Here is a 15838-nt window from a genome sequence, read left to right as displayed (position 1 = left end):
CTTTATTTAAACAAGCAATTTACTTATTATGGAAAACATAATGTAACAGATTACAAGAAAGCTGTGACAGATACAATAAAATGGAAGGATAGACAATACAATATTCAATACAAATTAATTTCCAATATCTGGACTAAACTAATAAGAGCCTACAATATTACACACATTTAAAGAATTCAAAAAATAAAAGGCTAAATAAGTAACACCTAATGTTATGTATATAACCAACTGCAGTCACAAATTCAACCAAGAAGGGATGGACGAGTTGCCAATATGTTTTTGTTTACATTTCGCTAGCATTGGGCAGAAACCTTGTATCTCCAAAACCATCACATTTCAGGCGGGGGGGACTCTACATTCATGGTTACATTCATTGACTGTACTCCTCCATTTATGCAACAGAGACTCTCGACACTTCTCATGGATGGATGGATAAATACTGCTTATTATTACTTTAAAACACAATATATTTTCCCTGCGCCCCTAATAAGGATAACCGGTATAAAACATGGATGGATGGGCAATATATACAGTATATACCAGTGATTCCCAACAATGGTGGCGAGATCATCAGGAGTGCCGCGGGTACTTATCCAATTTCCATCCATCCAGCTATCCATTTTCTGAGCCACTTATCCTCACAAGGGTCGCATGAGTGCTGGAGCCTATCCCAGCTATCATCGGGCAGGAGGCGGGGTTACACCCTGAACTGGTTGCCAGCCAACCGCAGGGCACACATAAACAAACAACCATTTGCACTCACATTCACACCTACAGGCAATTTAGAGTCTTCAATTAACCTACCATGTATGTTTTTTGGGATGTGGGAGAAAATCGGAGTGCCTGGAGAAAACCCACGCAGGCACGGGAGAACATGCAAACTCCACACAGGCGGAGCTGGGGATTACAATTAAATGCTCGTTCATTAGATCGAAGAAGGTACAATTACCTTGTGTATCCACCTGTTGCCATTTACACAGCAAAATAAGATATGGCTTCCTGCAAGTATAACAGATTTTGTGTTGAATAATCAGACCCAGATTTCACACTGAGAAAGTAAATTTTGGGGTACATTGCGACGAGATCATCATTATTTCAGTATTCATACTTTTAGTGAGATTTTTGTTTGCTGGTGTTAAATAAAGGCTGGGAAACACTGATTAAATTGTACAGTGGACCCCTGCATATTTATGATTTCCATAATTTGGGTATTATTTTAGGGAACCTATTCTATCTAAACTCCTGCTTATTCACCTTTTTGTTTACCTAATCCCCTGCATATTTGAGTTGTTTACTCAACCCTCGTTCTATTCACACTTTTATTAGGGTTAATTTCATGCCCTGTAATTGGATGGCGACCAATTCAGGGTGTACCCCGCCTCTCGCCCAGAGTCAGCTGAGATAGGCTCCAGCACGCTCGCGAGCGACCCCAGTGATAATCGCTCCAGAAAATGGATGGATTGATGTTTTGTTTTCGTATTTGCTGATATTCTCAATTGTTTGTTTTTTTACTGTACTCTATTATTCTTGGCAGCTGGCTGCCACCCGCTTATAACCGGAAATGTATATTTTGGTTGTGAAAGCTTACGTGATACGACACGGCATTTTTGATTGGCCGTTACATCTGAGACATTGCAACACCATTCACCGGTGATTTACATTTTTAATCGCAGCAAAACCAGTGCCGACGGTCGGCCACTCATGAAAACTAGTTGCTGAACCCCGCACACTCTGTGACATTTCAGTCGGTTTCAGCCACGTCGCTCAGTGTGTAACGGGCCTAAGATCCTCAGTTCCTCAGTGATTTGCTAGCGAGCACACCATGTTATTTCTTCATTATAAAGTGTTTTTCCACTTATTTTTAAATTGGACGGTGTCTATTTTTAACAACACACCGATTAAAAACAAAGTAAAAAATAATCTCGTTCTGGGACTGAAATAGATGAATTCTACATCCATTCACTGGGAATGGGTGAATTTCTTCAGTTAGGAACAGAGTATCGGAACGCATTAAGTGTAATTTTAAATGTACCACTACTATTTCCTCTGATTAATTTCATTAGCTGTTGAGCCATTTACAACGAGAGCGTGAGATGGATAAACTAAAAGACATTTCTTCAGGTTGCCTTAAAGGATAGAAAATATTTAAGTATAAAATTATTGCTCAATTTATGTTAAGAAAGGATTTGGTGAAAATATCGGTAGCCCAATAGCATAATTGCTGAAGTCATTTTACAATGTTTTCGGAAAACAAGAATAAAACACAACAAATTCAACAAACGAGTCCACTTGCCTGTGACCTGAATCTACAAAGACGTAAAAGGAAAAAAAAGTTTTTTTGCAGGGGGATCAGGTAAACAACAAGGTGAATAAGCAGGGGTTTAGATAGAATAGGTACCCTAAAATAATCCCCCCAAAAATGATTTAAATAGGCTAACAATAATCTTGTAATCTGAAAAAAGTGAAGAACAAAAGTGAGTGAAAATGGCCAAAATGAAAAGAACAAATCAATTTAGCAGGGAACATGAAGTACATCCACTTTATTTGCTATAGCGGGCCACAAGAAACATGATTTGGTGTGCCAGATCTGGCCCCCAGGCCTTGAGTTTGTAAGCTTTGTAAAAGTTCGGTGTCTTTGAAAAAAAGACATTAAATACATCTTTGATGTAGTTGAGTTTTTTTTTTAGTCTTGCAGAAAATGTCCTGACTCCATTGGTTGTCTATGCGTCCTCGTGACGCCTCCGTTCCGCAGCTTTTCCTTGCTTCCCGATTGGCCCGCGCCGCTCCGCCTCCTCCAGTAGGTAAACCGTGGGGCGTTCAGTGGGGGGCGGACCCTCCTCGACCGGACTCTTTATATTTGGGAGCCGTCCAACGAACCCGAGCTGGGTGCCTCTGCTTCGGCGAGCAGTTGGTGGACATTCCGGAAGTTAAAACGAGAAGTTAAAAATTGAAGAAAAGCGAAAATCATGCCTCCAAAGAAGGACGATGGCGGATGGAAGAAGTTTCTGTGGGATTCGGAGAAAGGAGAGCTGCTCGGTCGTACAGGAGGCAGCTGGTGTAAGTAGGAGCCGCCTCGTGCTTCCTTGCCACCTGTTTGATTTCGCCCGTGTTGCGTTCACGTACTACCCGTCCCGTTACTCCGCTATCGATCGTGCATATCCACAAATATCATTAAAAAAAAAAAAAAGCACAGAGCGATGGAGGGAGCGCTTCAGAATTGTAACCGCTGAACGTCGAGCGGCTTTTTTTAAAATTATTATTTCAACGGACTGACTACCGTCAAAGGGTTAAAAATGCATCACAACCCAAGGTGAGTCAAGGTGATACGGCCTTGCTCGGAAAGTGGAGTGGATTTGCCGGGGGCGGGGGGACTATCGATCCGTGTCGGGTTCCTCCGATCAGATGTCAGTGTAATCTTAACGGACAATGCGACTGATTAACGAAGGCTTCGACCTTCTCGAGTTTCGCGTGCGGCGCCAGTGCGCATGTCCTTGCAGCGCCTCTCAATGTCACAAATCCTGTTCTGCACTGGGAATGCTTAGCTTATGTAAATGTATGTATAGACTAGGTGAATGTTTCATGTTCGACCTTCTTGGGCTCCTAATTAAAAAAAAAAAAAAAAAAAAAAAAAAAAGTGCTGAGGCATCACACGGTGCTGTGACGAGGTTGTCAGGATGTTACAGGAAGGAAAACACCATTTTGCACAGTTAATAAGCACAATGATCCATCTGATATGGCCATGATAGCCTATTTTTAATGCTATTAATGTGTAATATTTATTAGATAGCCCATAAGTGAGTCTCCCCATAATATACTTAAATTCTACATCACTGCGAGCAACCACCAAAACCTATTTTTGGATAAACACCTTTATATCGTTGGCAGAATGCAAACCTTTCCGCTGGCTGTATCTTAACGCAGCAGCTCATTTGAGATAAGCCCGCCCGAGGTATCTTGAATTAGTCATCAAAGAAGTAATGTGTGATTCATTAATGGCGTCTGACTGCCTTGCCCTTTTTGACATTGCTTCCTGCAGCCGAATGTCGGAAGTCATCGAGCAGCAGCGTGACATCCGGATTTACCCCATTTTGGATCCTCCGTAATGAGATTTTTCTCTTTGTTCAGCTGCAGTACATCGTGCGCAGGGGATGACAAGGACTTGCATGCCTGTGTCAGCATAACTGTTTCATATGTGCTCGGGCCTCACATTTGAATTCTGTTGGATGCGTACGGACGCTAGCCACCTCTTTTGTATCGTTTTATGTTTAATGCTGTAACCTGGCTGTGTTTAGAATGCCTCTCGCATTTATATCATGGAGGTTACGGATTGCAGTGAGCAGAAGAGGGTTAAATGAATTCTTGCCTGACTAGTTTGTTGCCGAAAGAGGCTACTTTAGGATTAGAGGCGGACAAATAATTCAAATACCAAGGTCTGCTGTAAATATTGCAACACATGAGTATGCCACTTTTGTTTACTTTTTTGATTAGTGTGGAAATTTTTTTACCACACTGTGACCTTGAGTTTTTGCCGATGTGACCCCGCTCTCTCTCTTCTCTCCCCCCACAGTCAAAATTATTGTCTTCTACATCATCTTCTACGGCTGCTTGGCTGGCATCTTCATCGGCACCATCCAGGCCTTGCTACTCACCCTGAGCAACTACAAGCCCACATGGCAGGACCGAGTCGCACCTCCCGGTAAGTCTGTGTCCTGTTTGCTCAGGGCTGCCGGCTTTTGTAGAGTACAGCGGTAACTTGGCTTACAAGTTTTTCGAGTCAAGAGTCTTTGCTCAGTAGATTTCTTTTCCATCCTCCTCCTCTTCAGTACCGCTTATCCTGTTCAGTCGGAGCCTACCCCAGCTGACTCCGGGCGAAAGGCGGACGACACCCTGAACTGGTCGGCAGTCAGTCGCAGGGCACATATAGACACGGACAACCACTCGCACTGACATTCACGCCGTCACTGAGTCACTTTCTGTTTTGAGCTCAAATTTCACTTTTTTCTAACCATGAGTCCGAAGAAAGTGAGTGCTGAGAAGAAGCGGAGGATGTCTATTCTGCCCTCCCTGAGCATGCCATGTGCTGATCAAAATGTAAAACAAAAACGTGTATTTCACCAAACCACATAACTTGCACAAGTCTGCTACCTTAATGTTAATGCATAATGCGAAATGCCATAGACAGGCTAACAAAACTAGCATCGATATTGTGGTAGTTTTAAAGCTTTAAACAACAGATATTTACACAAACAGTGCAGCGACACATGCAGTTTAAAACAATACTCACAGGCATATATTCTTTCTGCTCTGCAAAAATGACTAATATCCCTGCTTCTTAGTTGATGGTCTTTGTGTTTAATCTTCAAATCTATGTGGATTTTTGTAATATAATGCCCCCCTGGTGGCCAATGCAGGCATACTAGATGGAGGAGCACAATGTTCAATGAATTTAAGCAAAACATTTTGTACATTCTATTATCTTATTACTGCATATTTTTTACAATGTAATACTATACAAATTTTTGGGGGAGGCTGGAATGGATAAGTGGCATTTCCATTTATTAAAATGAATGTTGATTTGAGTTATGAGCGTGGTCATATACTAATTATACTTGTAAGTCAAGGCACCACTGTATAATGCTTTCATACCTTTAGGTTGGCTCAAATTGCTGTTCAATTGGACTGATGTCCATCCATCCATCCATTTTCTGAGCCGCTTCTCCTCACTAGGGTCGCGGGCGCGCTGGAGCCAATCCCAGCTGTCATTGGGCAGGAGGCGGGGTACACCCTGAACTGGTTGCCAACCAATCGCAGGGCACACACAAACAAACAACCATTCGCACACACATTCAAACCTACGGGTAATTTAGAGTCTCCAATTCATGCATGTTTTTGGGATGTGGGAGGAAACCGGAGTGCCCGGAGAAAACCCACGCAGGCACGGGGAGAACATGCAAACTCCACACAGGCGGGGCCGGGGATTGAACCCGGGTCCTCAGAACTGTGAGGCTGACGCTCTAACCAGTCGGCCACCGTGCCGCCTGGACTGATGCGAACCCATCAAACTAACTGGTGCGGATCAAACCTGCAAAAGGTGGTCAGTAATACAATTAGAGCTTTTATTTGATAACCTAGTCGTGTGCTGAATTGTCCATGTGCTAGTACGCTCTTAGTCCTTACTGGTAAGGCAATTCAGCTCACTAGTAGAACGACTCGGGAGCAGTAGTAAAACGACTAAGGCGTAATAGCGAGATAAAACTGTGCACTTGTTGACAACTGCATGCTAGTTAACGTCTCACGCTTCACAATTAGTACAAGTGCAGAGTTTTGCCTCACTAGTGACGTGTTGTTGTCAAATGAGTGTGCCCCAGTCATTCTACTCGTGTGAAGAAATTTCATACAGTACCAGAAGGCAGTCGAGGGGAAACAAACATCACTAGTAAGACATTCTACTACTAGTTTCTACTAGTGCCCTGAATTGTCCCTGTACTAGTACGCTCTTTGTACTCACTAGTAAGACAATTCAGTGCACTAGTAGAAAGACTAGGGTACACTAGCAAAGCAAAATTGTCCACTAGTTGACAACTGTGTGCTACTAGTAATACAAGTTACATTAGAAAATTCTACTAGTTTACAACTTGCGCTTCACCCATATTACTCATTCCATGCAAATGTCAACTAGTGCACAGTTTTGCCTCATTATAGTAACGTAGTCCTTCAACTACTGTGCAGAAAGGTCATACAGTAGTGGGGAAAGAAACGTCACTAGTAAGATGTAGTCATTCTACTCGTGCTCTGTAATGTCTTTCTGCTGAGGACAAAGAGGGTACTACTACATGGAAAAAATAGCACGGTAATGGGATATTGAGTAAATGCCAGAGGTGTGGACTCGAGTCACATGACTTTGACTCGAGTCAGTCGAGTCAAGAATTTGATGCTTTTCGACTCGACCTGACGATATGTTAGAAGACTTGCAACTCTACTTGAACAGCAATGACTCGTAACTTCACTTGGACTTGAGCCCAATGACTTGAAAAGACTTGCTACTTCGACCACAGCACTGACAAACAAACACTCCTTAGCCCTCTCTTTCTATAGCTACATATGTCACTTATTGTTTTACTATAGGAAATTTTGAATGGTGACAACATAATATTCTAGGTCTCAATGATTACCTCTTCAGTCAAAGTGTCCCACACTATTATTACTAATGTATCGTTAGGACTTATCTTTTGACAGTTGACACCCTGATGGGTTGAGGATTTGACCAAGAGGTCATTCTTTCACAGACTAATGAAAGTAATGGTTTCAATCAAGGTGACGGTTAAATAAGGTATACATTCCAAGAACCACAGTTAACGTATACAGAAATGACAACGGCAATGAACGTAAAAATAAGGACGTTAATTCTTGCAGCAAGCAAAAAAATCCACCTTGTATTGTGGGAATCACACGGCTTGACGTCACCTATGCTCGTTTTCCTTAGCATTAGCAGCTTGCTTTGTGAGCGATCACGCAAATGGTTACACAGCGGGCTGTCCTTGCACTGTCTGGGCTTCCTGTGCATTACAGTCTGGTTTAGTCCGTGTAGTGTTCTCAAGCATCAGTCTTCTTTTTTTTTTATTTATTTATTTATTTTTTTAAAATTATTATTCACCTTATTTACCGTTCAGCACACAGCTAGTATCTATTTGACATGAAGCTACATTCTTCTTTGTGTCTTTTTCTTCTTTGCCTCTTTTTGATGTAATACAGTATTTTAATGTAGTGCCCCCTAGTGTTCTGACTCCAGTTGGATAACATTTTTCTTTTCTTCTTTTCTTTTTTCTTTTTTGTCCTGTTCAGCAGTTAGGTCAAGCAGAAAGGAAGATCTGTATCCCTTTTATGCCGGAATAGTTTTACTGTGTCATAGTGGACTTTTTAAGCTGCCACTGTGGTTTCTTTGTATTTTGATGGATATTTATTGAGAATTACAGTCGTTCAGTCAAACAGAACAAAGTTTTAAAAGGGGAGTGGAAGAAAAAAACAAAGGAGAGAGTGAAAAGGTAACTTAATAATATAGGAAAAGAAGATGACAAAAGACAAAGCACTAGCTGTAAACAAGATGAGGAAAGTAAAGCATTATATACCTAGTACAATGACACATTGGATTCGAGTGTTGTATGGTTCAGTAGTGCTACACTCTGTGAGGGAAGGACAGGACTGGACAAGACCGGAGGGGAAGCATGCAGGACAAGGTATCGTGGACCCGGCTGTACAACTGAAGTGTGGTGGGAGTGGCTATGTAAATGATAAACATCTGTCGCGGTCGCGCGGCCGACAACGCTCGCATTGCATCACGTGACCGACGAATTGCCCCGCGTGGCCCCTCTGCGTAGCTTGCCGCGCACACGACAAAAATTGTTGCTGCGCGGAGATCATCTCTCGTGATTGGTCGGTTTTAGTCACATGCTGCGATGACGTACCAGCGTTCCCGTTGGTTCTACATGCCATCTACGTCGCCGCCTTCGCGATCGATTTTGCAGCATAGTGAAACGTATCATCAGGTCATCTAGGTCCATTTGTTCTGTCGCGGTCGCCATTGTTGCTGCTGTGTTCAAAAGGACTTGAAAGTCAAAGTGTAGGACTTGCGAATTGACTCAGGACTTGCTTGTCTCGACTCAGGACTTGGGCTAAGACTTGAGACTTACTTGTGACGTGCAAAGCAATGACTTGGTCCTACCGCTCCTAAATACTATTTTCTAGTGTATTGTAGCCTGCAAGATTGTCTAATTATCAAAGTTATCAATAAATGTCCATTTTGCATGACAGTGAACCCCCGCCTATATTCGTGGTGCACTATTCAAAAATTCACCTAGTCATATTTTTTTTCTGTGGCTCCTATCGCAGCTATTCACTGACAATCTCACTTATTTGGGTTTTTGTGCTCTTTCAAGAACACTCTGAGATGTCACAAAATGGTGCCAAAGCCTTAGCTAATGGGAAAATAGTAGTAATTTATGTCAAGGAAGTATGTTGTAGTGATACATCTTGACTGAGATGTCAGGGAGGAGTTAAGTTTAGCACTCCCGCGACCATTGTGAGGATAAGCGGCTTGGAAAATGGATGGATGGATGGATGGATGTTAGTGGAGGTTTTGGAGAGTCTTTGCAGTCTTTTAAGGATCAAATAATCTGTAAGAGGTTTATTTGTAAGGGTAATATTGTAAAACATGTTTGAAATAACCTCTAAGTGTTATGTGGGCTTAGTTTGTAGTATATTTATGGTATCAACCATACATATAAAGACTAGATACGCCAGCGCGCTGTAGCAGCCTGGCTAAAGGATGTGCCTATGTGGCGGCCATGTTGGAGAGGTCGACGTACCTATCGAAGGTAATGTGTGGACGTTGAAATTAAGTCGTAACTTTCTCATTTTTCAGCCGATTTTCATGAGGTTTACTTTTTTGTCAACACCAACGCATATACTAGCAACACATTTGGGGGAGAAAAAAAAAAGCAAACGACTATTTTTACTTGTGAAAGGTTACTCCCAGTTCCTTGCCATAATTGTATGCCATTGTTCAGAACTGCATGAAGCAAAATGTACCAGCATCATTGATCTTTGGATTTTCTTGCCATATACAGACTGCACACATGTGGAATGCGCTGACAACTTTTACCCTCCTAGCTTAGCATCGTTGTCGGCACGCAGCTCAAAAGGGGTGTGTCGTATCTACTTGGACCTGTGGTTTCAACTGTTGATATAGGAAATTATAAACATTTGTGGGGTACAATTACTTGTTTTTCCACAGTGAGGCTCATTCCCTCGCCCTAAAACTGTAATTAAATGCTAAATCAATTGTCCAGGTGACATGCCACCAGCCAACGTCGTCTTTCCGGAAACAGGAGCTTGGTTTAACCCTCAAAACGTCACTATAGAAACGACTATACATAATGTATACACATGGGATGCATCTCTGTCTGGCTCATAGATACACATGTAGTGATAGTTTCCAAAACAAATGCTGTCTTGTTATGCAGCCTGCAGGCAGGGGGCGTGTGAACCGCAAATACGCTTTGGATTACTGTAATTCAACGAGTCAAAACCATGCAGCATCAAGTGATGAAGAAAGTCAATAGTTATGAGAATGATCATGTGGCTAATTGGAGCCCTAACTGTGCGTTTGTGCGTGCAGGACTCTCGCACACCCCGCGATCTGACAAATCCGAAGTGTCCTTTAACCCCAAAGAAGTGGAGACCTATCTGCCTTACAGCAAGGCCTTGAGGGACTTCCTGGCCAAGTATGATGACGACAAGCAGGTCAACCCGATGAAATTTGAGGACTGTGGAGGTATGTCAAAAAAAAAAAAAAAAAAAAAAAAAAAAAAAGACGAGCCAGGCCCATGTTGAATATGCACTTCACATCCTTTCCAGATGAGCCGGGGGAGTACAAGAACCGGGGCGACCTGGAGAGTGATACGGGTGTCAGAAGGGCCTGCCGCTTCTCCAGGAGCCTGCTGGGCCCCTGCTCTGGTCTGGATGACAAAGACAAAGACTTTGGCTTCGACAAAGGCCAACCCTGCGTGATCGTGAAGCTCAATCGGATTGTTAACTTCCGTCCTCGGGTGAGTCTTATGTCTTCTTATAACATATTGCGGAATCCCACGCAATTGGGGCCAAGCCAAGCCACGAACAGCACATGAACAAAAGTCATTACAATTATTTTAACTTCATATTGCAGCATTAAAAAGAATGCAGATGATTTGACATCGAAGGAACGCATAGGAAGTGCCCAAGTACATGCACATCCGTAACGTCCGCCAACAAACCAGGCTAGACTTAACTCCTCCCCAACATACAATGCTCATCTCAGTGGAGATATATTATATCAAGTTAGTAAATGATGCCTCCCCTATAAAGCTTTAGAATTACCTACAGATGCCAAAAGATGGCAACAAAGAACTACTTTTTCTCTAAATGAGGCTCCTCAGCTCACTTCAGCATAGTTCCTTGGCACCAAGATGTGCATAAAAACATAAAGGAGGATGGGTCCCAATTAACTCTGCGAACAGGTGAATCTGCGAATATGTGGCGAAACACTGTACTTCCTTGACACTAATGTACTATTTTCCCCAATTGTTTGCATCTTTAAATTTTAGGGAGTTTCTAAAAGCTTACTGTATTGTGAAGTATACAGATTTACAATCAAAGATCTTAATCTTTTTTTCTGGCTTATTCAGAACACAGCAAATTAAAAATCTAATCTAATGAGATTTGACAGAGATACTGTATAAGGGACTGGACATGTTAAATTGGATCTTTGAAATGAACTTACATCGAACCCGTCGCTTCAAAGCCTCACCCTTCATACAGTAGACTGAACTTATGCGGGTCTCAAAAATTCGACTTGTGTGTTGCTCGGAAATGTGATCAAGTGGCTTATCTTTTTGTGTTCAGCCTCCTCTCTCAAATGAAACCATCCCTGAAGAAGCTCAACCCAAAGTGCAGCCCAATTTGATCCCCATCTACTGCACCAATAAGGTAGTTCACACTTGAAAAGCCTCAGCCCTGATGTTCTTGTGGGGTAAAGTGCTGCATGTAATATTCTGCATATTAACATACGTACGTGTTTATATTATCCACCGTTATGCCCCTCAATTTGCACTCATTGTTCGAATGTGTCTACAGGATGTGAGTATGAATAGCACATTTGTTTTCATTATTTGAATGTCTATCCTTTCTTTCATGTCTCAACATGAAATAGAACTATTATGCATCCATACTATGTATAGCAACAGTTTTGGGTGTGTTATTATTCATCATTGTAGTTACTGTACCATAATTGGACTATACAGTGGTGCCTTGACTTACAATTTGAAATCATCCCATGATCACGCTCTTATCTCAAATCAACTTTCCCCATCGACATGAATAGAAATGCCAGTAAGCCGTTATAGCCTCCCGAAAAAACACCAACAAATTTTGGTTACGTGCATTTTTGTGAAAATAGCACCTAGCATAGTATTGTATTGTATACAATATACAAAAGGTAATAACATATATTGACAGAATATATTTATTAGAATTAAATAAGATTTGAAACTTTTTTTGCTTTAATTCAATGGATGTTGTGCTGCTCCTTCTGCTGTGGACGCCTTGGCCATCAGGGGGCAGTATAATACGTAGATGCAGTACACAATAAACGGAGATTTGATAATGAAACACATAGACCGTTGCAACGAAGCTGCAGTAATATTAGTTGTTTTTCAAAGCGCATAAAGATTTGAATGTCTGAATATTGTATGCTCCGCCTGTCGGCTTTTGCTCCGTTTGTGTTCAAATCGGTTGTTCAAAGGTTTATAACCACTGTGATATCTATGCTAGTTTTGTGAGCCCCTCTGTGGCATTTCACATTAATAGTAGACTTTTGTAATACAAATGTATGTGGTTTGGCACATGTGTAATTTTTCTTTTAGTTTTACAGTAAACCTCAACTGGGTGTGGCAATAAACAGCTTGAAGCAAGCACACTTGGCCTAATCTGCACACTGCACGAAAAATAGACCATGGTTAGGGGGGGAAAAAAAAAAAAAAAAAAAAGAGCACTTGTGAGTCCAATTTTTACTCTCAACACAAAGTAGAAAATCAAACAAGCGATGGCTCGTAACTCCAAAAAATCCCAAAAAGTTGGAGAACTCGTTAGTCAAAGTACCACTATATATGAATTATTTACCACAAACCAACCTACATCATCTTCATCTTCTGCTTTATTCTTGTTTGGATTAGATTTCAATTTCTATCACTCCCCCTTAATACTGCTCTTGTATTTGTTTGTATTTTACTGTTTATTTCTATTCTAGTTTTATGTCTGAATAATGCTGCTTTGACGTTCTTAATTCCTCTCTTGATAACTAAAGTATCTATTTTTCTACATTAGACGTGCGATGATGACTTGATTAATTGACAACCAATCGATTATCAAATAAATCGATGATTTTTGACAGTCAATGTATTGTTTAGACCTTCTCTAACTTAAAATTGTCCAAATCCTCAGAATGTCAGCATTTTAACAGTAAAAGCAGACATTTGCTTTTACTTTGGGAAAAGTATGACAAAAATGTTGCCCGTTTTCTGACCAAACTAGTAACTGAATCATAACCAATTTGGTTATGCATTTTCTGCACTGTCAAATTGAAATGTCCTGTTATTGAATAAAATAATGGACATTTTAGTTTTTGTAATCGGGTTTATTGGTTAATCTGTCAATTAAACTCTTATTAAAATAATCGTTAGTTGCAGCCCTCGTCTACATAATGATTCTTCCTCGTCTGCCCCCTTCCGTTCCAGAGAGAGGAAGATGCCGGGAAAATCGGCGAAATCAAGTACTACGGCATCGCCAATGGCTTCCCGCTGCAGTACTACCCGTACTACGGCAAGCTGCTCCACCCCCACTACCTGCAGCCACTGGTGGCGGTGCACTTCACCAACCTGACCAGGAACGAGGAGCTGCGCATCGAGTGCAAAGTTTACGGCGAGAACATATCCTACAGTGACAAGGATCGCTACCAGGGACGCTTTGACATCAAGATCACGGTCAACGGTTTATGACCGCCACCGGGACAGTAGAGCACTTTCCTGTCACCCTCCCCCACCCCCCCCCGCCCCCCACCCCCGTCCTATTCCACCCGCTGACATGAAGTAGATAAGTAGTCGGGGCTAAGTCGATCTCACTTGCTTCCGGTTAGCATTGGCGCACAATTTTAGTGGGGGGAAAGTAGCTGTTAGGCCATGCAAGCGTATTTATTCTGCTGTAAGTGACATTTTCCCACAAGCAATTTGGGCTCATTGTTCATTCACAAGTGTACAAGTGGAACACCATCTGTCCCATCCCCCTCCCACCCTGACCACTAACTCCCCCTCCTTGTCATATCACTGCCTAGGTACCTCGCTTTTCCTTCATTTTTCCAGTGTGATGTTCCACGGCCCATAGTGATTTGATTGGCTCGGACCACTCTTCTGATCTTAAATGAAAAAGGCTGCACTCCAGGGGACTTCTTTCCTCCTTCCTCTTTTTTTCTGTTGTCTTTTATCCTTGATCATGGGGGCCTTGTTTTTACTTTGCCTTCTTTTTGTGCTTAAATCACTTAAAGTGTGTAGGGGTTTTATTCAATGCCTTTTTAATTGATTTTCCTTTTTTGTGCTTTCCAGCCCGTGGGTTAGACTCGCTCACAGGGCTCACGGTGCTGACTTGGCTTTATGTTCTTCTCCTCTGGACTCCATCACAATATTGTGGTGCGTGTCCCTGTCTGAATGTTTTTAGCCATCAAACATGGTGGATGAATTGTATATTTATACAGTTGTACATTTTGTTTCTGTGCAAAAATATTGTTAATGTATACATGCAATACCAAAGTGATGATCTGTACAAGGGTCAACATTTGTTTGCCTTGCAACCTTTTAGTGGCTCACTCTTGAAATGTGAGGAGCGTTTTGGGCGATGAATGTAGTCGGAACCAGGGCGCTTAAGTGATCACAATGTTCGTGCATTTCAAATAAATTTAAAGAAAAAAGGAGGGGAAAAGAACCTCAAAGAGCTCTTGCGGCTTTTAGGTGACAAACCATGTTGGTAATTTTGTGTATAGGATAGTGTCTGAAACACTTGAACTTGTACAACCTACCATAATTTCATGCACCCTTTGCCATTTAATCCAAGATAGAAACAAATAAAATCCTAATACTCCTCTCGCTTGTGCTCTGTCCTATTTTATCTTTACCACATGCTTACCTGCATCTACAGTGGGTATTAAAAAGTCCACACACCCCTGTTCGAATGCCAGGTTCTTGCGATGGACCCAAAAAAGTCATTTCAAAACTTTTCCCACCGTTAATGTGTATTTTAATAACCCGTACAACTCAATTGAATTTATGAATGATTTTGAGTGGAATGGGAAAATGAATAATTTTGGTTGCACAAATGTGCGCACCCTCATAAGTGGAATGTGGCTATGGTAAGAATTAATTGCATTTAAACTCAAATTAAACAGGAATAACATGATACACCTGCTGCCATTTAACGTGCCTCTGATTAACTCCAAATAAAATATAGCTATTCTAGTAGGCTTTTCCTGACATTTGTCTGCTTTTTCACAGAAGCCTAAGGTTTGGTGCAAACAATGACTATTAAAACTTCCAATGAGAGAGAAAAAGGAAAGGGGGGGGGGGGGGTTTGGGGGAGCTAGAGACCTTTTTTCTTTAATATTTTTTCAGAAAACAGAACATGCAAACACAATCGCCAGAAGGTGACATACAATCAGTGGTAAAAAGGCAGATGATTATCGTATGTCAAAAATAATCATTAGAGCACGTAGATCCAAAGTTTTACTGGCTTTCGCAGTCTAATGGTCCTAATATATTTTTTGACTTCATTTTAGTATACCTATTTTTTTAATCGTAGAAATATTTTATATGGTTAGAATCTGTGGATTATTTTCAAAGACACCTCTTTCATTTTATGAAGTAAATAGTGTGCAGGTGAACCTGCAAGCTCGAGAAAGAAGAAAGTCTTTGATTTTGAACATTGCGCTTCTGCAACATTGCGCTTTATTACCAAATGTGACCGCCAGAGGGCAACGGTATTACGTGGACCACACACTCACCGCCGGATACATACGGTGTTAAGAGCCAGCATTGGAGGACAATTTAGGCACGAAAAGCCGAACAATTGGGAGATATTTTGGGGATTGTTTTCAAGAAAAACGGTAAATTAACCATCGTAAAATTTAAATCGTCCAGCTCAGTTATCAACACTACACTTTGTATAAGATGTTTTATTTGTCAATTCATGTATTTTTCTCTTTGGC

At 41.5% G+C, this 15838-nt stretch overlaps 1 protein-coding gene across 1 annotated transcript; it reads left to right on the top strand.

The window, feature by feature from the left end:
• Positions 1-2866: 2866 nt before the first annotated feature.
• LOC133483499 (sodium/potassium-transporting ATPase subunit beta-233-like) lies at positions 2867-14723 on the top strand. Its single transcript, XM_061784843.1, has 6 exons — positions 2867-3057; positions 4568-4696; positions 10175-10330; positions 10414-10604; positions 11437-11520; positions 13326-14723. The coding sequence occupies exons 1-6, from the start codon at positions 2967-2969 to the stop codon at positions 13584-13586; spliced, it is 912 nt and encodes a 303-aa protein (XP_061640827.1). The 5' UTR covers positions 2867-2966; the 3' UTR covers positions 13587-14723.
• The last annotated feature ends 1115 nt before the right edge of the window (positions 14724-15838 follow it).

This window comes from Phyllopteryx taeniolatus, chromosome 1 (assembly GCF_024500385.1).
Source record: "Phyllopteryx taeniolatus isolate TA_2022b chromosome 1, UOR_Ptae_1.2, whole genome shotgun sequence".
NCBI classification, from domain to species: domain Eukaryota; kingdom Metazoa; phylum Chordata; class Actinopteri; order Syngnathiformes; family Syngnathidae; genus Phyllopteryx; species Phyllopteryx taeniolatus.
This window is presented reverse-complemented; position numbering and strand designations above follow the sequence as displayed.